General features: G+C 49.8%; 11 protein-coding genes across 11 annotated transcripts in view; 6 read left to right on the forward strand and 5 right to left on the reverse strand.

Annotated features, from left to right (window-relative positions):
* The first annotated feature begins 126 nt into the window (after nt 1-126).
* On the forward strand, nt 127-690 carry LOC136056664 (scale keratin-like). Its single transcript, XM_065748956.1, has 2 exons — nt 127-146; nt 253-690. Exon 2 carries the CDS (start codon nt 274-276, stop codon nt 637-639), a length of 366 nt encoding a protein of 121 aa, XP_065605028.1. The 5' UTR covers nt 127-146; nt 253-273; the 3' UTR covers nt 640-690.
* A 2,047-nt stretch (nt 691-2,737) lies between these two features.
* LOC136056703 (scale keratin-like) overlaps nt 2,738-23,323 on the reverse strand; it is a 211,789-nt gene continuing 191,203 nt past the window's right edge. Inside the window, exon 2 of the mRNA XM_065749011.1 lies at nt 2,738-3,121. Within this exon, the coding sequence (XP_065605083.1) occupies nt 2,738-3,100 (363 nt within the window). The 5' untranslated portion in view covers nt 3,101-3,121. The remainder of the gene's footprint in view (nt 3,122-23,323) is intronic.
* LOC136056622 (scale keratin-like) lies at nt 4,031-4,838 on the forward strand. The gene is made up of 2 exons (XM_065748911.1): nt 4,031-4,116; nt 4,223-4,838. The coding sequence occupies exon 2, from the start codon at nt 4,244-4,246 to the stop codon at nt 4,607-4,609; it is 366 nt and encodes a 121-aa protein (XP_065604983.1). The 5' UTR covers nt 4,031-4,116; nt 4,223-4,243; the 3' UTR covers nt 4,610-4,838.
* On the reverse strand, nt 6,537-7,367 carry LOC136056623 (scale keratin-like). Its single transcript, XM_065748912.1, has 2 exons — nt 7,282-7,367; nt 6,537-7,175 (listed from the first exon to the last, which is right to left on the reverse strand). Exon 2 carries the CDS (start codon nt 7,152-7,154, stop codon nt 6,789-6,791), a length of 366 nt encoding a protein of 121 aa, XP_065604984.1. The 5' UTR covers nt 7,155-7,175; nt 7,282-7,367; the 3' UTR covers nt 6,537-6,788.
* LOC136056702 (scale keratin-like) lies at nt 8,058-8,714 on the forward strand. The gene is made up of 2 exons (XM_065749010.1): nt 8,058-8,079; nt 8,279-8,714. Exon 2 carries the CDS (start codon nt 8,300-8,302, stop codon nt 8,660-8,662), a length of 363 nt encoding a protein of 120 aa, XP_065605082.1. The 5' UTR covers nt 8,058-8,079; nt 8,279-8,299; the 3' UTR covers nt 8,663-8,714.
* Nucleotides 10,481-11,251, reverse strand: LOC136056627 (scale keratin-like). Its single transcript, XM_065748913.1, has 2 exons — nt 11,234-11,251; nt 10,481-11,130 (listed from the first exon to the last, which is right to left on the reverse strand). Exon 2 carries the CDS (start codon nt 11,107-11,109, stop codon nt 10,744-10,746), a length of 366 nt encoding a protein of 121 aa, XP_065604985.1. The 5' UTR covers nt 11,110-11,130; nt 11,234-11,251; the 3' UTR covers nt 10,481-10,743.
* Nucleotides 11,980-12,831, forward strand: LOC136056731 (scale keratin-like). The gene is made up of 2 exons (XM_065749056.1): nt 11,980-12,026; nt 12,224-12,831. Exon 2 carries the CDS (start codon nt 12,245-12,247, stop codon nt 12,605-12,607), a length of 363 nt encoding a protein of 120 aa, XP_065605128.1. The 5' UTR covers nt 11,980-12,026; nt 12,224-12,244; the 3' UTR covers nt 12,608-12,831.
* Nucleotides 14,433-15,095, reverse strand: LOC136056631 (scale keratin-like). The gene has a single exon (XM_065748918.1). The coding sequence runs from the start codon at nt 15,079-15,081 to the stop codon at nt 14,689-14,691; it is 393 nt and encodes a 130-aa protein (XP_065604990.1). The 5' UTR covers nt 15,082-15,095; the 3' UTR covers nt 14,433-14,688.
* LOC136056730 (scale keratin-like) lies at nt 15,927-16,858 on the forward strand. The gene is made up of 2 exons (XM_065749055.1): nt 15,927-15,983; nt 16,185-16,858. The coding sequence occupies exon 2, from the start codon at nt 16,206-16,208 to the stop codon at nt 16,566-16,568; it is 363 nt and encodes a 120-aa protein (XP_065605127.1). The 5' UTR covers nt 15,927-15,983; nt 16,185-16,205; the 3' UTR covers nt 16,569-16,858.
* Nucleotides 18,150-18,971, reverse strand: LOC136056679 (claw keratin-like). Its single transcript, XM_065748982.1, has one exon. It carries the CDS (start codon nt 18,951-18,953, stop codon nt 18,228-18,230), a length of 726 nt encoding a protein of 241 aa, XP_065605054.1. The 5' UTR covers nt 18,954-18,971; the 3' UTR covers nt 18,150-18,227.
* On the forward strand, nt 20,889-22,569 carry LOC136056603 (claw keratin-like). The gene is made up of 2 exons (XM_065748890.1): nt 20,889-20,906; nt 21,521-22,569. Exon 2 carries the CDS (start codon nt 21,543-21,545, stop codon nt 22,221-22,223), a length of 681 nt encoding a protein of 226 aa, XP_065604962.1. The 5' UTR covers nt 20,889-20,906; nt 21,521-21,542; the 3' UTR covers nt 22,224-22,569.

Here is a 23,323-nt window from a genome sequence, read left to right on the forward strand (position 1 = left end):
AGACCAGCTTCTCCTCGGCATTACAGAGTGCTGCCTCTGCCCATTGGCCCAGTGGGTGTTGAGCCATGACCCTGCCTGTATAAAAGCTGGGTCTGCACAGAGCTCTCCCAAACACTGCTCTGAGCACCTTCTCCCTAAGGAACAGGGTAAGTCTGAGAGCACTTTTCCTCCCCTTCAGCTGGGCCTGTTTCAGGCCTCTGTGCCTGCAGCACAGATATCTACTTCTATCTCGCATTCCTTGCCTTCATGCAGAGCACCATCCCATCACTGAAGATGTCTTGCAACGACCTGTGCCCACCGAAAACCAGCGTGGCCGTGCCCCAGCCCATTGCTGAGAGCTGCAACGAGCTGTGTGCACGCCAGTGCCCCGACTCCACGGCCTTCATCCAGCCACCACCCGTCGTCGTCACCTTCCCTGGACCCATCCTCAGCTCCTTCCCACAGCAAGCTGTGGTGGGCTCCTCCGGAGCACCCGCCTTTGGAGGCTCCCTGGGTCTGGGGGGCCTCTATGGTGCTGGGGCCACCCAGGGCTCAGGAGGTCTCTGCACCTTTGGCAGACCCTACGCTTCTCCTGTCTGCAGTCCCTACCCTTTCACCCGCTACAGCAGGAAGATCTGGGATAACTGCGGATCCTGCTAAATGCAGGCTTTGCTCATAGCCAGCACTAATGGCATCTGCTCTTTCCTGAGCTCTTGAGCACATGGCACTGAGGTGTTTGGAGCACTTCCCACTATGCCCAAGTTCAGAGCAGCTGGCAGTGCTGGCATCTATGCACCATTTGCCCAGTCCTCCTGCCCTCTTCTTCATTAGACTTCAACTTGTGCCTTACCCACCTTCTTCTCTCTATCCACTTCCCCAGCTGATCTGGGAGCAATAAAGTTTTCCTGCATTCATTAATACCTTCTCCTTGTTTTTGTTGCTGTTGTAAGAATGTACTGAGCGGTCGTGGGACAGATGGGGTAGGGCAAATCCTGCTGATGAGAACTCCAGGTTGCACTTGGAATGGTTGGGAAGTGGGGAGCAGATATGGCAGAGTGGGCCATTTGCTGTAGCTGTGGAAGCTGTGGAAGTGACAGAGAGCAGGAGGATGCTGGCCATTCTCCCTTGCCTATTTCCCTCAGGTCTGCTGTAGGACCATCTCTGCCAAGTCACACTAATCTGCTGAAGTGTGGCATATGCTCTGGTGATAAGCACAGGTAAGGCTGGAGAGTGGTGACTGGAAAATACTTCACTTGCTTAATGCACAGCCATTTCCTTGCTAGAAAACTGCCTTACGGAGACCAACACAGGCAGGTGTCCACCAAGTGAAGTCTGACCAAGCAATGTACCCTGAGGCTGTGATCATGGCAACTGTGGATAGCATCAGCAGTAACCTGGAAGCAGGCTGAGCATGGACCACCTGTCCTCCACTTTCTGGTTTCCGGCTGAGCTGACATCTTTTCACAAGTCAACCAGAATTTGGCATGGTGTTTAAACTCAGCAGTGGTATCAAAGAAGTGGTACTGTGTCCATAGGGTAGGTGATCAACACGTGTTCTAGAATGGGGAGAAGCTCTGGCTCAAAAATTTAGGAGTGAGGCCAAGGAGTGGCCAGGTGGCATGAAACTCTGATTCCTGTGTGGTCAGGGATGTCTCTTGGGTCATGATTTTTCCTCTGTGGACTAAGTTATTCATGCTATTTGAGGGAAAGTCTGAATCTGATCTATGACTTCAGAACTGAATGTATTTTAGGAAGAACTTGACCTGAAGAGCAGAATATGCAGGGGACAGAAACAATGAATTAAAATAGGAAGAGGACAGAATGTCTGCTATTTTTCTTTAAGTATTTATGACTGTATAGTGCCTGAATTTTTGGAAATTGAGTACAGTGTTTAGCTATGTGAAGTAGAGGGATGTGAGGGAATGTCTTAATTCTTCATGAAGGGAATTGTAACTAACTATGCTCCTGGGAGAAAGTTCTTCTGGGACAGGAAGGAAAGCCCATCTGCTCTCCAGGGATGTGGTTCAGAGAATCTTTAGGAAGAAATTTTGAGCTGGTGTTGTCATGTCTTGCAGCGTGCATCTTCAGGATGGATTCCCTTTTACTTTAAAATACAGAATCATACGTTGAAGTGGCTGTTGGTGGCACAGATTGAGCACACATTTGGAGTAGACAGTTTAATGAAGTTCCTACACTGCTCAGTCAGTCACTTCGGATGGAGGATGGAGCGGATATTAATGAGGTCATGGGACCTGGGGGAGATACTCAGGAGGAAGGATGGTGTTTCCCAGATGTTCTGTGGATGAATTTCCTGTAGGTCAGACAGCAGTTTGCATTCAGACAGACCTTAGGAAGATGGGCAGCAAAAAGGTGTGAGCCAGAGCTGCCATGTGCAGGGGCTTTCACCCAGGGAAACACAGCCGAGATTATCAGGGGACTGAAGCCTCTTCTGGGCTGGGTGTGTGGACCATGTGCAGGAGAAGGAAGCCCTAGAGCATCCATTATGCCCAGGAAGAAAAGCCCAAGATTCAAACATTGGATGCAGGCTTATTTTATTGTAAAGACAAAAAGGGACACAGCATGAAAGATGTACTCTTGTCCTAGGCAGAAAGGAGGTGCCTGGGGCTTCAGGAGAGGTGTTTCTTCAGGCAATCTCAAGTCAGAAACCAGCGAGGACTGCGATCAGTGCACGTAAGACAAAGTAGACATTACAGATCAGCATAAAAGATGAAGAAGAAGAGGATATTTTTCTCAGTGTTTAGCAGGGCCCACAGGTGTTCCAGAGTTTCTTGCTGTAGCGGGGCAAGGGGCAGGGATTGCAGACAGAAGCGTAGGGTCTGCCAAAGGTGCAGAGACCTCCTGAACCCTGGGTGGCCCCGGCACCGTAGAGGCCCCCCAGACCCAGGGAGCCCCCAAAGGCGGGTGCTCCAGAGGAGCCCACCACAGCTTGCTGTGGGAAGGAGCTGAGGATGGGTCCAGGGAAGGTGACGACGACGGGTGGTGGCTGGATGAAGGCCGTGGAGTCGGGGCACTGGCGTGCACACAGCTCGTTGCAGCTCTCAGCGATGGGCTGGGGCACGGCCACGCTGGTTTTCGGTGGGCACAGGTCGTTGCAAGACATCTTGATGTGAGAGAGCTGAGCCTGCAATGTTTCCAGAAGGGAGAATGTATGAATGAGAATATTCCCCGGCAGAACAAAGCCTATGAACAGGAGCTGCCTGAACTCAGGAGGGCCAGAGCTTCTGTCATTGCTGCAGAACAACAGGACACCCCAGCACCCTGCTCTCCAACTAGGGATCCCCACTGCAGCACCTGCCAGAGGAGGCCCAGACACTCACCCTTTACCCAAGCTGAGCCAGGCAGGAGTGGAGGATGCTTGTGTTCACTAAGGGCATGCTTTTATGGGGACCAGTGAGCATGGGGAGGAGCTGGAAGTCATGGGGGCACGTGGCTGACAGCAGCCAAATGCAAGTCTTTTCCTTGTGTGCCATGCATCTGTTTTGCTGATGGTGTTCCCTCAGCAGCCCCCACCCGATCTCGATCTCGCAGGCCCTGCAAGTACCCTTCTCTGATGTTGTCCATCCCTCTGCTAATGGGCAAATTAGCCCTGATGCCCTTTCATCCCCTGCCTGTGTTTGAGGGCAGGGTGCATGACAAATGCTGAGTGGCATTCCTCTGCATGCCACAGCACTTCCCCAAGGTCATGGTTTTCCTATGGCCTTGTGCCAGCTGAGCCCCTGGGAGGAGCAAAATTGAGGCACTGGGCAGGTGGATAGTTTGAAATAGGCTTTCTGCAAGCCAGCATCTTTGTGACAAAGTGTTGGAGTTGTTATCTGCAGAAGCGTGAGGTGACAAAATGCCAAATCAAAGATATTTATCTCAGTCACTGCCTGCTCAGCACCATGCATTTGGCCCATGAAGCAGAAGTAGAAGGGAAGGAGGTAAATGGTCCTATAATGGACTGGCCAGTAGGTTCTGACTCAGGGAGAGTAGGGGCATACCATCCTCGCCTCTGCATCGTGGAGTGCTTCTCATTGGCCCAGTGGCTGATGAGCCATGGCCCTGCCTGTATAAAAGCTGGGTCTGCACAGAGCTCTCCCAAACACTGCTCTGAGCACCTTCTCCCTAAGGAACAGGGTAAGTCTGAGAGCACTTTTCCTCCCCTTCAGCTGGGCCTGCTTCAGGCCTCTGTGCCTGCAGCACAGACATCTACTTCTATCTCGCATTCTTTGCCTTCATGCAGAGCACCATCCCATCACTCAAGATGTCCTGCTACGACCTGTGCCCACCGAAAACCAGCGTGGCCGTGCCCCAGCCCATCGCTGAGAGCTGCAACGAGCTGTGTGCACGCCAGTGCCCCGACTCCACGGCCTTCATCCAGCCACCACCCGTCGTCGTCACCTTCCCCGGACCCATCCTCAGCTCCTTCCCACAGCAAGCTGTGGTGGGCTCCTCTGGAGCACCCGCTTTTGGGGGCTCCCTGGGTCTGGGGGGCCTCTATGGTGCTGGGGCCACCCAGGGCTCAGGAGGTCTCTGCACCTTTGGCAGACCCTACACTTCTCCAGTATGCAGTCCCAGCCCCTTGCTCCGCTACAGCAGGAAGTTCTGGGATAACTGTGGTCCCTGTTAATCTCCATTCTGGACTTTATCTTCTTTTCCTTCTTTATCCTGTTCATGAATGTGTTATGACAACATTGTCCTGCTGGGCTCTTTCTGTGCCCTGTGTTGGTTGCTGTTTTGGATAAGTTTGAGGAAACACTTCTCCTGAAGCCCCAGGCTTTTCTTTCCTCCTTTTGCCCGGTAAACATCTCTGCTGTTGTGTTCTTTCCTGACTTTTCAATAAAATGAGCTTGCATCCAGTGTTTGACTCTTGGGCTTTTCTTTTCAGGCTCCATGGGAGCTTCATGGCCTCCTTTTTTGTGCACAGCTTTGTCACTATGCCAAAACAGACTTTCACCCCCATTCTGAGCCATGCTTTGCGATCTTGGGCCAAAGTCCCTGGTCTTCCCAGCTCTGGCTCACACAGCATCACCTGGAACAGCCTTTTCAGGACCCAGAGTGCTTGCAGCCAACAGGAAATGCTTCCCCATGTCATCTGCAGACATCAGGTCCTATTCTAAGAAGCCCCCCAATAACTGTTTCTAAAACCCCCTCACTGCCTTTCTGAAGGAATTGTCTGTGTTTGGAGGAGACCTCTGAAAGTATAGATGACTTCTTATCACTTGCTTAAGCGGTGCCACCTCCAAACAAATCGTTGAATCGTGGTATTCGGAATTATAAGAGAATCACACTGTATGGGTCTGGGCTTCTACTCCTGACAGCAAAAATTCAAACCTTTATCTTAAGCATTGTCTTAACCACTTCCTTGGAGAGCCTGTTCCACTGCTTCTGCAGCTTCTCAGTGAAGTGATTTTGCTGAAAAGCAAACTTAAACATCCCCCACAAAACATTAGCCATCAAAGTACTCACTCACACATCAACAATTAGCATAGCTGATTGTTACTAAGATTTTCCAACAATTAGCAGAGTTCAGATCAAAAAACAATTTCTTAATTAGTGGACAATTCTTATATCTAGATTACCTTGACACTTCAGTCACTGCAACCTTCTGGAAATCATGTCAAATTCTAAGCAATTTAACTTACAGCTTAACCTCAGAATTAATCTAAAAGACCATAAATGACTCACTCAATCCTCAGTGGAAGAAGCTGACCATAGAGACAACCCTGCCCACAGAAAGATCAGAAAATTGCTCCACGGAACAGCAGCTCCAGTCTCAGTAACCTCTGTGGCTGTCTGATGCATAGTTTTAGATGCAGTGCACCAACAACAGTTGTACTTCCCTCTCCTTTACTGGGAGTCAGAACACTCTGTGATCACAGCACTTGGCCACTGATAACATATACGGGCTTTGATGATAGGTGAAACTTCAGTGCCAGCAGCAAGCTCACTTGTGAATGGGTGTCAGTACAGTCAGAAACAGGAACTAGAGAAACAGGTTCTCTATGCTCACCTTGCTTCCAAGTTGCAGTTACAGTTATTCATGGTCTCAACAATGGAGAGGTATCAGTTAAAGCTCATACAATGGAGAGGTATCAGTTAAAGCCCATACTCATGCAGCAGAGTCATGCTCTACCTGATGACAATCTATTCATGTTGGATTCTGTAAGGCTGTTTTCCAGCAAGGAAATGGCTGTGCATTAACCAAGGGCTATATTTTCTAGTGACCACTCCCTAAGAACCCTTGTGCTTTGCACCAGTGCACATGCCATGCTTCTACAGAGCAGTGTAACTTGGCAGAGCTGCTCCTACAGCAGAGCTGAGGGAAACGGGCATGGGAGAATGGCAGCATCCTCCCGCCTCAGTCCTCTGTCACTTCCAGAGCTCCCACAGCCACACAAAAGGCCCTCCCTGCCATATCTGCTCCACACATCCCAACCATTCCAAGTGGAAACTAGAGTTCTCATCAGCAGGATTTGCCCTACCCCAGATGCCTCACAACCACTTGGTACCTTCTTGCAACAAGAACAAAAAAAAGGAGAAGGTATTAATGAATGCAAGAAAACTTTATTGTTCTCAGATCAGCTGGAGAAACACATAGAGAAGAAGGCAGGTGATGTACAAGTTGAAGTCCATAGAAGAAGAGGAATGAAGAGGGGAACTGGGCAAAAGGTACAGAGGTGCCAAACAGTGCCGGTTGCCCATGCCTTGGGCACAACTACAAATGCTCCAAACTCCTCAATGCACAGTGCACAAGAATACAGGAAAGGGGGGATGCTGCTGAGACTGTATGTGGGCAGGGCCTGTGTTTAGCAGGGTCCACAGGTGTTCCAGAGCTTCCTGCTGTAGCGGGGCAAGGGGCAGGGACTGCAGACAGGAGAAGTGTAGGGTCTGCCAAAGGTGCAGAGACCTCCTGAGCCCTGTGTGGCCCCAGCACCGTAGAGGCCCCCCAGACCCAGGGAGCCTCCAAAGGCGGGTGCTCCGGAGGAGCCCACCACAGCTTGCTGTGGGAAGGAGCTGAGGATGGGTCCGGGGAAGGTGACGACGACGGGTGGTGGCTGGATGAAGGCTGTGGAGTCGGGGCACTGGCGTGCACACAGCTCGTTGCAGCTCTCAGCGATGGGCTGGGGCACGGCCACGCTGGTTTTCGGTGGGCACAGGTCGTAGCAGGACATCTTGAGTGATGGGATGGTGCTCTGCATGAAGGCAAAGAATGCGAGATAGAAGTAGATGTCTGTGCTGCAGGCACAGAGGCCTGAAGGAGGCCCAGCTGAAGGGGAGGAGAAGTGCTCTCAGACTTACCCTGTTCCTTAGGGAGAAGGTGCTCAGAGCAGTGTTTGGGAGAGCTCTGTGCAGACCCAGCTTTTATACAGGCAGGGCCATGGCTCAACACCCACTGGGCCAATGGGCAGCACTCCATGATGCCGGGGCCAGGCTGGCCTGCTCCGGCCCTCCCTGAATCAGCAGCCCGTGGACAAACAAGCACAGGCCCCTTTGCCACTTCCCTTCTTTTTCTGCTTCATGGGCCAAATGCTTGATGCTGAGCAGGCAGTAACTGAGATAAATATCTTTGATTTGGCATTTTGTCACCTCACGCTTCTGCAGGTAACAACTCCAACATGTTTGTCACTCAGATGCTGGCATGCAGGAAGCTTATGACAAACTTGTCCACTCGCCCAGTGCCTTATTCTTTATCCTCCTGGGATTCAGCACAGCTGGCACATGACCATAGCAAAACCAAGTCCTTGGGGAAGTGCTGTGGCATGCAGAGGAATGCCACTCGGCATTTGTCATGCACCCTGCCCTCTATCACAGGCAGAAGATGAGAGCGCATCAGGGCTGATTTGCCCATTAGCAGAGGGATGGTCAGTGCGTGAGTGCAGAAAATGCAGGGGCTGCAAGAATGGGTGGGGGCTGCTGAGGGAACAGCATCAGCAAAACAGCTGCATGACACAAAGGGAGGAGATCGTGCTTTGGCTGCTGATGGCCACGTGCCCCATGATGACCAACTGCTCCTCAGGCTCTCTGGCCCCGATAAAAGCATGGCCCTGTCTGAGTGCTGGCATTCACCACTCCTGCCTGGTTCAGCTTGGGAAAAGGGTGAGTGTCTGAGCCTCCTCTGGCAGGTGATGCAGTGGGAATCCCGAGTTGGAGAGCAGGGTGCTGGGGTGACCTGTTGTTCTGCAGCAATGACAGAAGCTCTGGCTCTCCTGAGTTCAGGCAGCCCCTGTTCATAGGCTTTGTTCTGCCGGGGAATATTCTCATTCATACATTCTCCCTTCAGCGCTTTTCATTGCAGGCTCAGCTCTCTTCCATCAAGATGTCCTGCTACGACCTGTGCCCACCGAAAACCAGCGTGGCCGTGCCCCAGCCCATCGCTGAGAGCTGCAACGAGCTGTGTGCACGCCAGTGCCCCGACTCCACAGCCTTCATCCAGCCACCACCCGTCGTCGTCACCTTCCCTGGACCCATCCTCAGCTCCTTCCCACAGCAAGCTGTGGTGGGCTCCTCTGGAGCACCCGCCTTTGGGGGCTCCCTGGGGCTGGGGGGCCTCTACGGTGCCGGGGCCACCCAGGGTTCAGGAGGTCTCTGCACCTTTGGCAGACCCTACACTTCTGTCTGCAATCCCTGCCCCTTGCCCCGCTACAGCAGGAAGCTCTGGAACACCTGTGGGCCCTGCTAAACACTGAGAAAAATATCCTCTTCTTCTTCATCTTTTATGCTGATCTGTAATGTCTACTTTGTCCTTTCGGGCACTGATCACAGTCCTCGCTGGTTTCTGACTTGAGATTGCCTGAAGAAACACCTCTCCTGAAGCCCCAGGCACCTCCTTTCTGCCTAGGACAAGAGTACATCTTTCATGCTGTGTCCCTTTTTGACTTTACAATAAAATAAGCCTGCATCCAATGTTTGAATCTTGGACTTTTCTTCCTGGGCATAACGGATGCTCCAGGGTTCCATTCTCCTGCACATGGTCCCCATACCTGGCTCTGAACAGCCTCTCAGCCCCCAGATAATCCAGGCTGTTTCCCTGAGTGTAAGCCCCTGGACATGGCAGCTCTGGCTCACACCGTGTTGCTGCCCATCTTCCTAAGATCTGTCTGAATGCAAACTGCTGTCTGACCTACAGGAAATTCAGCCACAGAACATCTGAGAACAAACATTCTCTCTCCTGAACTTCTCCCTTAGATAATAAAAACTCATTAATATCCCCTCCATCCTCCACTTATAGAGACTAACTGAGCAGTGTAGGAACTTCTAGAAATTGTCTACTCCTGCTGTGTGCTCAAGCTGTGCCAGCAGCAGCCACTTCATTAAATCCTGAAGTAGAAGGGAATCCATCCTGAAGATGCATGCTCCAACAGATGACAACACTGACTCAGAAATCCTTCCTAAACATTGAACCATTTCCCTGGAGAGCAGCTTGGCTTGTCCATCCTCTCACAGGATAGCCTTTTCCCAGGAGCATCATTACTTAAAATTCCCTCCATGAGGCATTAAGACATTCCCTGACATCCCTCTAATTCACATAGCTAAACATTGCACTCAATTTCTAAACATTCTGAGAGGATACAGTCGAAAACACTTCTAGAAAAAGAGCAGACAATATTTATTCTGTCCTCCTACTTTACTGCAGTGCTTCTGTCCCCTGGATTTTCTGCTTTTCAGGTCTGCATTCAGTACTGTAGTCATAGCCCAGGTTCAGACATTCCCTCAGAGCATGAGTGACTCACTCAGTCCTCAGAGGAAAAACAGGACCCAAGAGACATCCCTGACCATGCAGGAATCAGAGGTTCAAGCCACCCTGCCCTCCTAGGCCTCGCTCATGCAAAATTTTTGAGCCAGAGCTTCTCCCCATTCTAGAACAAGTGCTGATCACCTAGCCTATGGACACAGTACCACTTCTTTGATACCACTGCTGAGTTTAAACCCCATGCCAACATCAGGTTGACTCGTGAAAAGATGTCAGCTCAGCCTGAAACCAGAAAGAGGAAGATAGGTGATCCATAGTCAGCCTGCTTCCAGGTTTGGCTAATGCGATCCAGGTTCCTCATGATCACAGCCTCAGGGCACATTGCTTGTTCATACTCCAATTGCTGGCCACCTACCCATGTTGGTTTCTGTAAGGCAGTTTTCTAGCAAGGAAATGGCTGTGCATTAAGCAAGTGAACTATGCTACAGTCACCAGTCTCCAGCCTCCCCCTTAGTTTAGCACCAGGGCACATGCCACGCTACTACAGAGCAGTGCAACTTGGCAGAGCTGCTCCTACAGCAGAGCCTAGGAGGAGAGGCAAAGGAACATGGCCAGCATCCAACTTCTCTCTGTCTCTTCCACAGCTCCCACAGCCACACAAAAGGCCCTCCCTGCCATATCTGCTCCACACATCCCAGCCATTCCAAGTAGAATCTGGAGTTCTCAACAGCAGGATTTGCCCTACCCCAGATGCAGCACAACCGCTCAGTATCTTCTTGCAACAACAACAAAAAAAAGGAGAAGGTATTAATGAATGCAGGAAAACTTTATTGTTCCCAAATCAGATGGAGTAGCGGATAGAGAGTAGAAGGCAGGTTATGTACAAGTTGAAGTCTATAGAAGAAGAGGAATGGGCACGAGGACTGGGCAAACTGTGCACAGATGCCATCACTGCCAGTTGCCCAGAACGCAGACACAGCTGCAAGAGCTCCAAACTCCTCAGTGCACAGTGCTCAAGAACTCAGGGAAGAGGGGATGCTGCTGGCATTGAATGTGGGCATGGCCTGTGTTTAGCAGGGTCCACAGGTGTTCCAGAGTTTCTTGCTGTAGCGGGGCAAGGGGCAGGGATTGCAGACAGGAGAAACATAGGGTCTGCCAAAGGTGCAGAGACCACCCGAGCCCTGGGTGGCCCCAGCACCGTAGAGACCCCCCAGACCCAGGGAGCCCCCAAAGGCGGGTGCTCCAGAGGAGCCCACCACAGCTTGCTGTGGGAAGGAGCTGAGGATGGGTCCAGGGAAGGTGACGACGACGGGTGGTGGCTGGATGAAGGCTGTGGAGTCGGGGCACTGGCGTGCACACAGCTCGTTGCAGCTCTCAGCGATGGGCTGGGGCACGGCCACGCTGGTTTTCGGTGGGCACAGGTCGTAGCAGGACATCTTGAGTGACGAGATGGTGCTCTGCGTGAAGGCAAGGAATGCCAGATAGTAGATATCTGTGCTGCAGGCACAGAGGCCTGAAGCAGGCCCAGCTGAAGGGGAGGAGAAGTGCTCTCAGACTTACCCTGTTGCTTAGGGAGAAGGTGCTCAGAGCAGTGTTTGGGAGAGCTCTGTGCAGACCCAGCTTTTATACAGTCAGGGCCATGGCTCATCTCCCACTGGGCAAATGGGCAGAAGCAGCACTCTGTGCTACTGAGGCCAGGGTCGTCTGCCCCTGCCAGTGCTGAGTCACCACGTGTTGGCTGTATCAGCTCAGGGCCCTTTGTCATCTTTCCTCACCCTTCTGGTTCAAAGGCCAGATGTGTGGTGCTGAGCAAGCAGTGACCAAGATGAATATCTTTGATTTGGAGGTTCATCACCTCACCGTACTGCAGATGACAACGGTAGTGTCTTTATTACTCATTCACTCATGCACGGGAAGGCAAGTGGAAACCATAAATGTGTACTCTGCTTCCATCCTGCTCCTTGCTGTGGCTCAGCATACCTGGCAATAGTCCAAAGAAAAATGAAGTGCTGATGCATGCACAGCACTGACAATCTCCTCTTCTCATGGTCCTTGCCCTCTTACACAGGCAGGGGATGAAAGGGCAGCAGGTGTAATTTGCCCATTAGCATAGGGCTAGCCAGCGTCTGTGAAGAGTAATTGCATGATCTCTCAGATTGGGTGGGGGCTGCAGAGGAAACGGTATCAGCAAAACAGACCCTTGGCGTGCTGGGAGGAGATTGGGGTACTGCTACTGTGAGCCACATGGACCCATGACATCCAGCTCCTCCCCATGATCACAGGGCCCAATAAAAGAAAGCCCTGGGTGAGCACCAGCATCCACCACTCCTGCCTGGCTCAGCTTGGGAAAAGGGTGAGTGCCTGGGTGTCCTCTGGCTGGTGCTGCAGCGGGGATCCCTGGAAGGAGAGTAGTGTGCAAGGGACTCCTGTGGTTCTGCATCAATGACAGATCTGACCCTCCTGAGTTCAGGGTAGCCGCTGTTCATGGGCTGTGTTCTGTTGGGGAATTCTCTCATTCATACATTCTCCCTTCTGGGCTTTCCATTGCAGGCTCAGCTCTCTCACATCAAGATGTCTTGCAACGACCTGTGCCCACCGAAAACCAGTGTGGCCGTGCCCCAGCCCATCGCTGAGAGCTGCAACGAGCTGTGTGCACGCCAGTGCCCCGACTCCACGGCCTTCATCCAGCCACCACCCGTCGTCGTCACCTTCCCCGGACCCATCCTCAGCTCCTTCCCACAGCAAGCTGTGGTGGGCTCCTCTGGAGCACCCGCTTTTGGGGGCTCCCTGGGTCTGGGAGGCCTCTATGGTGCCGGGGCCACCCAGGGTTCAGGAGGTCTCTGCACCTTTGGCAGACCCTACACTTCTGTCTGCAATCCCTGCCCCTTGCCTCGCTATAGCAGGAAACTCTGGAACACCTGCGGGCCCTGCTAAACACAGTCAAAAGCATCCTCTTTTTCTTCATCTTGTATGCCAATCTGTAATGCCTACTTTGTCTTTATGGGTCCTGGTTGGGGTCCTCACTGGCCACTGCCTTGAGATTGCCTGAAGGATCACCTCTCCTAAAGCCCCAGGCACCTCCTTTCTGCCTAAGACTAGAGTATGTCTTTCATGCTGTGTTCCTTTTTGTCTTTACAATAAAATAAGCCTGCATCCAATGTTTGAATCTTGGGCTTTTCTTCCTGGGCATAATGGATGCTCTAGGGCTTCCTTCTCCTGCACATGGTCCACACACCCAGCCCAGAAGAGGCTTCAGTCCCCTGATAATCCCGGCTGTGTTTCCCTGGGTGAAAGCCCCTGCACATGGCAGCTCTGGCTCACACCTTTTTGCTGCCCATCTTCCTAAGGTCTGTCTGAATGTAAACTGCTGTCTGACCTACAGGAAATTTAGCCACAGAACATCTGAGAAACACCATCCTCCCTCCTGAGTATCTCCCCCAGATCCCATGACCTCATTAATATCCGCTCCATCCTCCATCAAAAGGGACTAACTGAGCAGTGTAGGAACTTCTTGAAACTGTCTACTCCAAATGTGTGCTCAAGCTATACCACCAACAGCCACTTCAATGTATGATTCTGTATTTTAAAGTAGATGGGAATCCATCCTGAAGATGCACGCTGCAACACATGACAACACCAGCTCAAAATTTCTTCCTAAAGATTCTCTGAACCACATCCCTGGAGAGCAGATGGGCTTTCCTTCCTGTCTCAGAAGAATTTTCTCCCAGGAGCATAGTTAGTTACAATTCCCTTCATGAAGAATTAAGACATTCCCTCACATCCCTCTACTTCACATAGCTAAACACTGTACTCAATTTCTAAAAAATCATAGAGGATACAGTCAAAAATACTCATTTAGAATGAAGGTGACAGTACTTATATTGTCCTCTTCTTACTTTACTTCACTGTTTCTGTCCCCTTCATCTTCTGCTCTTCAGGTCAAATTCTTCCTAAACTGCATTCAGTTCTGAACTCATAGACCAGGTTCAGACTTTCCCTCAAAGAGTACAAGTGAATCACTCAGTCCTCAGAGGAAAAAATGTGACCCAAGAGACATCTCAGACCAGAGAGGAATCATAGGTTCATGCCATCCAGCAACACTTTGGCCACATTCCTCCTAAATTTTTGAGACAAAGCTTCTCTCCATTCTGGAACAAGTGCTGATCACCTACCCTATGGACACAGTATCACTTCATCAGGCTGACTTTTGAATAGATGTCAGCTCAGCCTGAAACCAGAAAGTAGAGGAAAGGAGATCCATAGTTAGCCTGCTTCCAGGTTACAGCTGATGCTATCCACATTCCACATGATCACAACCTCAGGGCACATTGCTTGGTCAAACTCCAATTGCTGGCCACCTACCCGTGTTGGTTTCTGTAAGGCAGTTTTCTAGCAAGGAAATGGCTGTGCATTAACCAGGAGCTGTATTTTTTAGTGACCACTCTCCAGCGTCCCCTGTGCTTATCACCAGAGCTCATGCCACGCTTCTACAGAGCAGTGCAACTTGGCAGAGTTGGTACAATGGCAGAGCTGAGGAGAATGCACAGTGGAACATGGCCAGCGTCCAACTTCTCTCTATCTCTTCCAGAACTCCCACAGCCACACAGAAGGCCTTCCCTGCCATATCTGCTCCCCACATCCCAACCATTCCAAGTGGAACCTGGAGTTCTCATCAGCAGGATTTGCCCTACCCCATCTGTCCCACGACCGCTCAGTACCTTCTTGAAACAGCAACCAAAACAAGGAGGAGGTATTAATGAATGCAGGAAAACTTTATTGTTCTTGGATGAGCTGGAGAAGCGGATAGAGAGAAGAAAGCACGTGATGTACAAGTTGAAGTCCCTAGAAGTAGAGCAATGGGCAGGAAGACTGGCAAAAAGTGCGCAGATGCCATCACTGCCAGCTGCCCAGAACTCAGACACAGCTGGAAATGTTCCAAACTCCTCAGTGCCCAGTGCTCAAGAGCTTAGGAAAGAGGGGATGCCATTGGTGTTATCTCTGTGTAAAATCTGTGTTTAGCAGGGCCCGCAGTTATCCCACAGCTTCTTGCTGTAGCGGGGCAACGGGCAGGGATTGCAGACAGGAGAAACATAGGGTCTGCCAAAGGTGCAGAGACCACCCGAGCCTTGGGTGGCCCCGGCACCATAGAGGCCCCCCAGCCCCAGGGAGCCCCCAAAGGCGGGTGCTCCGGAGGAGCCCACCACAGCTTGCTGCGGGAAGGAGCTGAGGATGGGTCCGGGGAAGGTGACGACGACGGGTGGTGGCTGGATGAAGGCCGTGGAGTCGGGGCACTGGCGTGCACACAGCTCGTTGCAGCTCTCAGCGATGGGCTGGGGCACGGCCACGCTGGTTTTCGGTGGGCACAGGTCGTAGCAGGACATCTTGAGTGACGAGATGGTGCTCTGCATGAAGGCAAGGAATGCCAGATAGTAGATGTCTGTGCTCCAGGCACAGAGGCCTGAAGCAGTTCCAGCTGAAGGGAAGGAGAAATGGTCTCAGACTTACCCTGTTCCTTTGGGAGAAGGTGCTCAGAGCAGTGTTTTGGAGAGCTCTGTGCAGACCCAGCTTTTATACAGCCCGGGCCACAGCTCATCACTCAGTGGGCCAATGGGCAGAGGCAGCACTCCATGATGCCGAGGCCAAGCTGGTCTGCCCCTTCCCTCCCTGACTCAGCAGCTTTTGGCAGCCCCAGCACAGGCCCCTTTGCTGCCTTCGCTGCCATTTCTGCTTCATGTGCCAAATGCATGGTGCTAAGTATGCGGTGACTGAGAGGATTGCCTTTGATTTGTCATTTTGTCACCTCATCTTCTTCAGATAACATCTGCAGCATGTTTGACGCTAAGACGCCGACATGCAGGAAGCCTTGGACAAAATGTCCACTTGCTCAGTGCCTGAATCCTGCTCCTCCCTGGTTCTCAGCACAGCTGGCAGAAGGCCATAGCAAAACCAAGCCCTTGGGGAAGTGCTGTGGCATGCAGAGCAATGCCACTCAGCATCTGTCATACTCCCTAGCCTCTAACACAGGCAGGGAATGAGGGAGCATCAGGGCTAATTTGCCCATTAACAGAGGGCTAGCCAGCGTCCAAGAAGGGTAATTGCAGGGACTGAGAGATCTGGTGGGGGCTGCTGAGGAAACAGCATCAGCAAAATAGAGCCATGTCATGAAGGGAGGAGATTGGAGTTCAGCTGCTATGAGCCACGTGCCCCCATGACTTCCAGCTCCTCCCCATGATCACTGTCCACCATAAAAGCATGGTCATTGGTGAACACTAGCATCCACCACTCCTGCCTGGCTCAGCTTGGGGAAAGGGTGAGTGCCTGGGCTACCTCTGGCAGGTGCTGCAGTGGGGATCCACAGTTGGAGAGCTGGGTGGTGAGGGGTGGCCATGGCCCGGCAAGCAATGACAGAAGCTCTGGTCCTCATGAGTTCAGGGAGCCCCTGTTCATGGGCTTTGTTCTGCCGGGGAATATTCTCATTCATACATTCTCCCTTCTGGGCTTTCCATTGCAGCCTCAACTCTCTTCCATCAAGATGTCCTGCTACGACCTGTGCCCACCGAAAACCAGCGTGGCCGTGCCCCAGCCCATCGCTGAGAGCTGCAACGAGCTGTGTGCACGCCAGTGCCCCGACTCCACGGCCTTCATCCAGCCACCACCCGTCGTCGTCACCTTCCCCGGACCCATCCTCAGTTCCTTCCCGCAGCAAGCTGTGGTGGGCTCCTCTGGAGCACCCGCCTTTGGGGGCTCCCTGGGTCTGGGGGGCCTCTATGGTGCCGGGGCCACCCAGGGTTCAGGAGGTCTCTGCACCTTTGGCAGACCCTACACTTCTGTCTGCAATCCCTGCCCCTTGCCCCGCTACAGCAGGAAGCTCTGGGATAACTGCGGGCCCTTCTAAATGTATTCTCACAGATCTTGCACCAGAGAAAACCCTACTTATTAGGAGCATTCCAAATGGATGCTGTGTCTGATATTTTCTTTTGGTTTTTTTCTTCCTTTCTGCATATTTGTTTGTATTTCCACTTTCATCGGTGTTTCTGACTGTGGTCTTTATTACATATTGTGTAACTTCTAATATTTCATTTATTCTACAATTTTTTTTTCTTCATCTTGGTATTGCATACTGTTTTTGTCTGAGTTCAAGTTTTATACTGACTTTTGCAACCATAGAAATAAGCATCTTTCTTTATTATTTCTTGTCCTTCTTTTGCTGTATTATGCTTGGTTTCATTGTTATTAAATCTACTCTGTGTTAAATTATTTGCCTTTTTTCTTTTCCCACGGATACCCTTCCTCTGTTGTTGCTTGTCTGTACACCTTTTTATTAGACCAAAAATATTTTCTACTCTATTACCATAGACAATCTGCTCCTTATCCTTTCAGTTATTTCCATTTACTCTATATTCCTTATTAAATTCTTTGTCACTCATTCCAAGTTTTATGAGTTGCTTTAAGACACTAATACATTTCCAGACTATTAAAACACTGCTGTCTTTCCTTTGAATTGCTGGAGTCAAAATCTATTTTTAAAACATCACTTGTCAACTCTTAATCTCACACCTTTAAAGTTTGGCTTTGCAACTTCATCCCTCCTGGTTGCTGGAAAATCCATATAGAGACTGGAAAGAATGGGAAGGCTTCAGGTTCCTGCTGACTACATTTGTAGACACGCTGGGAAAGAAGATTAGCTGGCTGACATGAAAGGGAAAGCAGGGCAGGGACAGGGCTGACCAACTTGTGGCTGCAAACCTAGTTCTGATTAGGTGAGTGATAAGACTCCCTGTTCAACCTGATGCTATTACTCACCACTTACACAAATGCATTGCATTAGAACAAAACAGTTCACTTGCATAAATCATTAGTCACTGTTTCTAAACTGCTGTGATATCCTTTGTTCCAGAGCAGCTTGAGAAAAGCTACAGTAATCATTTGTTCCCACGGGAACCCCCAAAAGGCATTTTACAATTAAAAGAGCATTTAAATGACAGTGTTATTAAGCACAGGTAGGGCTAGCAAGTGGAGAGAGGAAATGGAGTTCTTTGATGTGTCCAGGGTATGTTGATTTGACAAGGAGTAATGACACACAACTTGTAAATCCAGGCAAGGAAATCATCTTTAGAGACTGGATAATATGTGGATTGCAGTAACTCACCTCCTCTTCCTAGAGAGACACAGGAGGCTGAGGGACAAAGGAAAAGCACAGAGTCTGAGGTGCAACGACACAGGGCTTTATTGGGACACAAAAGCATAGCAGGCAGTTACAGGAACTCAAGGTGATCCAAGGGGAAATGAGCAATGAAGGGACTGTGCTGGGGGAACAATACACCGTTCAGGACTCAGGGGACAGTGGAGGTGGCAGGAAGATGCAGGAGACACTGAGGCTGCAGCCAGGGCACGTGGTAACTCAGGCAAGTGGGACATGGGCACTCAGCATCCTCCTGTCCCCATGCCAGGGTAGATGATGGGTGCTGCCGTCCCCTCTGCTCCTGCTCCATGTCCACTTGCTGCAGTCCTTACTTCAGGGCTGTTACTGGCTCTGGGCATGATGGTGATGGCTTTAGAAAACTCCACAGCTCCCGCGGCGGGATCTGCCCCACCGCTGGGCACCAGGGAGGGAATAGCCAGCACCGCAGGAAGAGAAGCCAGAGCTGTAGGACCTGCCACAACTGCCAAAGCCACTGGAGCCATACTGGCCTCCACAGCTCATGTCATCCCCATAACCTAGGCAGCTCCCATAGCCCTGGGAGCCTCCATAGCCCCCCAAACCAAAAGAACCCCCATAGCCCTGAGATCCTCCATAGCCCCCCAAACCAAAGGAGCTCCCATAGCCCCGGGATCCTCCATAGCCCCCCAGACCAAACGAGCTCCCATAGCCCCGGGATCCTCCATAGCCCCCCACACCAAAGGAGCTCCCATAGCCCCGGGATCCTCCATAGCTCCCCAGACCACACAAGCTCCCATAGCCCTGGGATCCTCCATAGCTCCCCAAACCAAAGGAGCTCCCATAGCCTCGAGACCCTCCTAGGCCAAAGGAGCCCCCAGAGCCCAGAGAGCTTTGGGAACTGAAGGAGCTCCCAAGCCCAACTGGGCCTGAAGATCCCACAATGCTCTCCTGAGGAAAAGAGCTGAGAACAGGTCCCGGGACTGTCACCACCACCGGTGGGGGCAAGATCACTGCTCTGGAGTCAGGGCACTGCTGCACACATGGTTCATTGTAGCTTTCGGCAATCGGCTGAGGACAGCTCACCCCATAGGGTCTGCAAGACTCTGAGTAGCCAGACATCCTTCTTGGAGTGGTCTTGATTCTGCAGTGCACAGCACAAAGTGGGTTTAAGGAGAAGTATTAAAACTGTACTGGGATGAGATAAACCAAGGTTTTTACGTCTGCTATTACCCACACAGAAACCATCTCAATGATAAAAGCTTTGCTAAAATGAATGCTAAGCATAGTAGAAAGACAGAGTGAAATCACACTTACCTTCTTCACTGCAGGGACTGAGGGAAGAGAAGTGGATGGAAAGGCTGCAGATGGCATGAGCTTTTATATGCTTCCCTGGACGTTGTCATTAAGCCAACCTTTGTGCCTCTGGTCCTAATTTGTTACAAAACAAACATGATGGTGGGAGTTTTCATACTGTCATGTCAGCACTGTCCCTCCCAAGAAGTCACCCTGGGTGTGATACAATGCTGATGACAATCGGTTATCCGTGATTTTCATTTTAGAGGACTTAGGGAACTTACATCCAAAGTGTGTGATACAGTAATCCACTGGAAACCAGAGCAAGAACCATGTGTCGTGTTAGTCCTGTGGTCACGTTCAGGATACATACATGGTGTGAGGTCGTTGCAGTGCCACGTGAAAGAAGTAGGTTAAGGTCAACCAACGTGAGTGGAGGATACCTGGTTAACAGAGGACTGGCTGAGTGGGACTCCTCCAGAGAAACAGAGAAGTCCCTACATCTGCTAATGGGGTCTCTGCCTAAAGATAGTAACTTCAGAATTTCATTTGGAATCTCACTTCTTACAAGTTATTTTATAAGTATGTTTTAAAGCAATCCTGATTTTCTTTTTTATTCCCCCTTCTAAATGTACTAATCCCTTGAGAAAAAGTGGGTAATTATAACATATCTCTTTCAATACTATTTTGTTAATTGAATTATTATATGGCTTCATACAATTATTTGCAAATCTGTTGTTTTCTAATTTAATGATATTTCAAAAGATGGGCTATTAATTACCCCTTCATTGTTAAATAGCTGTGCCTTTGAAGTGTCATCAGAATTTACTGATAATAATGAGAGGCACCTGGAAGATAGATAATGACTTTAAGCCGCTCCACAAACACTCATTAATACTTAATGCTTGCAATTTCTGTTATTATCATATGAAATGAGGAAGGGCAGGATTTAGAAGTTCCCTTGTTATGAAACAGTCTCATTCAAAAATATGCCAAGCAACATTACTCCTTTTGCTTCCCTAATAAGACTGTGATTTTTGACTTGGATGGTTGCAAGAATCTGATTTTCATTTACGATGTCAAGCACTTTATTTACTAAACATTACTATATTTTGGGAGATTATGACAGGTCCGTGCTATGGATGCTGCATAGTAGTTTCACCTCTCTTTATGATTCTGCATTTTTGTAATATGTCTGTAATGCCTAATTCCTTAAATTCAAAGAAAAAATCAAGACCCCCCCTTAAAGGTTAATTAAATTTTCAGGCTGAAGAAGCCTGCAAATGGACATCCTAAAATCTCTGCTCTCATGGTCTCCAGATCTCATGCTCACACCTAAATGACCCTCTCTGTTATGCACAAAACTGAACAGAATGAAATAGAACGCTTCATCCCTGCATCTCTAAATTGTTGCTCTTGCACAAGATTTTTACCCACCAAGCCAGATAGTAGTCAAGTTACATTATAAAAATCTTGATGTGCAATTAAAGAGCAGATGCCCCAGTGATGGTGCTGGGCACTAGATGACTGAAAGATGCCATCATTCATCAATCTAAAGCCCACTGACATTGTATCATACCTGTTTTTAAAGGCAGGGAGTGGCAGTGCAAAGCAAGCAAAATTAAATCCCTCAGTATCAGGGTTGTTTTGTGACTGTGTAAGACCTGGAGCATGGAGGGCGTTTCATATCCTGTGAGCAGTTTAGGAAATGTATAAAAGCTCGTTCCGCTTCAGATCTCTCTATCAACTTCTCCTGGCTCATTCTCCTTGGTGGACAGGGTAAGTTCTATTAAACTCAATTTCTATACATGTTGAGCTTTGTTTGGGTTAGTGCTAAATTGTACATGATGCTATAGAATGACAAGTTGGAGAACTGCAAGAGCTGCAAGGTCTTAGAACAAAGTTAGGAGATTTTGATGTCGTATTGACTATCAGTTTCCCAAGCATGTTAGTTACAAATATGTACTATGAAATACATGACATGCACTATGAAATACAGAAATGTCAGATAGAGTGTTATATCTTCCTCCTTGTTGAAGAACAAATATTCCCATTTGGAAGTTGGATGCTACTCTTGGAATGACTGGATCTATTCATCAATTATTTTAACTTCATGTAAATAGACTACAAAAATTCAGTCTGCTTAAGGTGGTCATATAAATTATATTAATCATGATAGAAGAAAAAACAGTGATATAATGTGTGGGATTCACTACATGTGAAATCTCTGAACCTGAATATGGCACTTAGGGTTTCCTCACATTAAGCAGAATCTAGGATGTGATTGACCTGGTGCACTGTAGGTTTGCTTTAGAAGAAAATTAATTTTGGGAAGGGATGACACCCATAAACTATAAAGCAAGCACAACCATCTAGAATTAAATCCATTGCAGAATCAAGACCACTCCAAGAAGGATGTCTGGCTACTCAGAGTCTTGCAGACCCTATGGGGTGAGCTGTCCTCAGCCGATTGCCGAAAGCTACAATGAACCATGTGTGCAGCAGTGCCCTGACTCCAGAGCAGTGATCTTGCCCCCACCGGTGGTGGTGACAGTCCCAGGACCTGTTCTCAGCTCTTTTCCTCAGGAGAGCATTGTGGGATCTTCAGGCCCAGTTGGGCTTGGGAGCTCCTTCAGTTCCCAAAGCTCTCTGGGCTCTGGGGGCTCCTTTGGCCTAGGAGGGTCTCGAGGCTATGGGAGCTCCTTTGGTTTGGGGAGCTATGGAGGATCCCGGGGCTATGGGAGCTCGTTTGGTCTGGGGAGCTATGGAGGATCCCGGGGCTATGGGAGCTTGTGTGGTCTGGGGAGCTATGGAGGATCCCGGGGCTATGGGAGCTCCTTTGGTGTGGGGGGCTATGGAGGATCTCAGGGCTATGGGGGTTCCTTTGGTTTGGGGGGCTATGGAGGCTCCCAGGGCTATGGGAGCTGCCTAGGTTATGGGGATGACATGAGCTGTGGAGGCCAGTATGGCTCCAGTGGCTTTGGCAGTTGTGGCAGGTCCTACAGCTCTGGCTTCTCTTCCTGCGGTGCTGGCTATTCCCTCCCTGGTGCCCAGCGGTGGGGCAGATCCCGCCGCGGGAGCTGTGGAGTTTTCTAAAGCCATCACCATCATGCCCAGAGCCAGCAGCATCCCTGAAGCAAGGACTGCAGCAAGTGGACACGGAGCAGGAGCAGAGGGGACCGGCAGCACCCATCACCTACCCTGGCATGGGGACAGGAGGATGCTGAGTGCCCATGTCCCACTTGCCTGAGTTACCACGTGCCCTGGCTGCAGCCTCAGTGTCTCCTGCATCTTCCTGCCACCTCCACTGTCCCCTGAGTCCTGAACGGGGTATTGTTCCCCCAGCACAGTCCCTTCATTGCTCATGTCCCCTTGGATCACCTTGAGTTCCTGTAACTGCCTGCTATGCTTTTGTGTCCCAATAAAGCCCTGTGTTGTTGCACCTCAGACTCTGTGCTTTTCCTTTGTCCCTCAGCCTCCTGTGAGAGCAGCACTCCCTGGTGTGCAGAGTTAAGTGATCACTCCATCTGCCCTCCTCCATGTCCTTTCAATCTGTGGAATGAGAGTTTAATTGGGATCCTTGAGGCACACATAGCATTGTGCTAATGAATGTTTGTTTAGCAATTTAGAAGTAAGTCATTATTTTCCCCAAGGTTTTGAATGGGAAGCATAATTGTTATTGCTCTGGGGATTTCCTGTGACACCTCAAAGGCCACCTAAGTCACCACATAATTTAGAAACCCACTACCCTCTAATTACCTAAGCAAACAAAGGAAGAACTATATCATTTTCCCCCTAATTTCCTTTATCTAATGTTTTTATTTTTATTTACAGCCGTATTTACTGCAAATTGTCATTTAGAGTGTGAAAGATGAGTCAGAACAATATCAACAGAGATTGCTGAGGTTTTATGAGCTCCGGAAAAGAACAGGAGATGAAAGGTCATGCTGCTTGTTAGACAGGATTGGTTTTCCCTACTGTTTGTTAGGCAGGAATGAGCACTTAATATTATACTGAATCAATGTGGCAAGGGAAAACACCCCATCAAAATAAAGGTTTTTCTCATTACTTATGTCTTAAATGTCCTTACTAACTGGTATGATATGATTCATAAGAAGATCTACTTGACACTGAGAACTTCACACACTGACAAATTTCAACCAGAGAAAGCCATAAAGAGTGGGAAAAAAAAAGCA

This window comes from Cyrtonyx montezumae, unplaced genomic scaffold (genome assembly GCF_038088225.1).
Source record: "Cyrtonyx montezumae isolate F1298 unplaced genomic scaffold, pur_monq_1.0 scaffold_57, whole genome shotgun sequence".
Taxonomy (NCBI): domain Eukaryota; kingdom Metazoa; phylum Chordata; class Aves; order Galliformes; family Odontophoridae; genus Cyrtonyx; species Cyrtonyx montezumae.

What these genes read in the sequence shown, in the direction of transcription:
- LOC136056631 (XM_065748918.1), bottom strand. Translation starts at nt 15,081, where the DNA reads ATGCAGAGCACCATCTCGTCACTCAAGATGTCCTGCTACGACCTGTGC.
- LOC136056730 (XM_065749055.1), top strand. Translation starts at nt 16,206, where the DNA reads ATGTCCTGCTACGACCTGTGCCCACCGAAAACCAGCGTGGCCGTGCCC.
- LOC136056627 (XM_065748913.1), bottom strand. Translation starts at nt 11,109, where the DNA reads ATGTCCTGCTACGACCTGTGCCCACCGAAAACCAGCGTGGCCGTGCCC.
- LOC136056603 (XM_065748890.1), top strand. Translation starts at nt 21,543, where the DNA reads ATGTCTGGCTACTCAGAGTCTTGCAGACCCTATGGGGTGAGCTGTCCT.
- LOC136056623 (XM_065748912.1), bottom strand. Translation starts at nt 7,154, where the DNA reads ATGTCCTGCTACGACCTGTGCCCACCGAAAACCAGCGTGGCCGTGCCC.
- LOC136056664 (XM_065748956.1), top strand. Translation starts at nt 274, where the DNA reads ATGTCTTGCAACGACCTGTGCCCACCGAAAACCAGCGTGGCCGTGCCC.
- LOC136056731 (XM_065749056.1), top strand. Translation starts at nt 12,245, where the DNA reads ATGTCTTGCAACGACCTGTGCCCACCGAAAACCAGTGTGGCCGTGCCC.
- LOC136056622 (XM_065748911.1), top strand. Translation starts at nt 4,244, where the DNA reads ATGTCCTGCTACGACCTGTGCCCACCGAAAACCAGCGTGGCCGTGCCC.
- LOC136056679 (XM_065748982.1), bottom strand. Translation starts at nt 18,953, where the DNA reads ATGTCTGGCTACTCAGAGTCTTGCAGACCCTATGGGGTGAGCTGTCCT.
- LOC136056702 (XM_065749010.1), top strand. Translation starts at nt 8,300, where the DNA reads ATGTCCTGCTACGACCTGTGCCCACCGAAAACCAGCGTGGCCGTGCCC.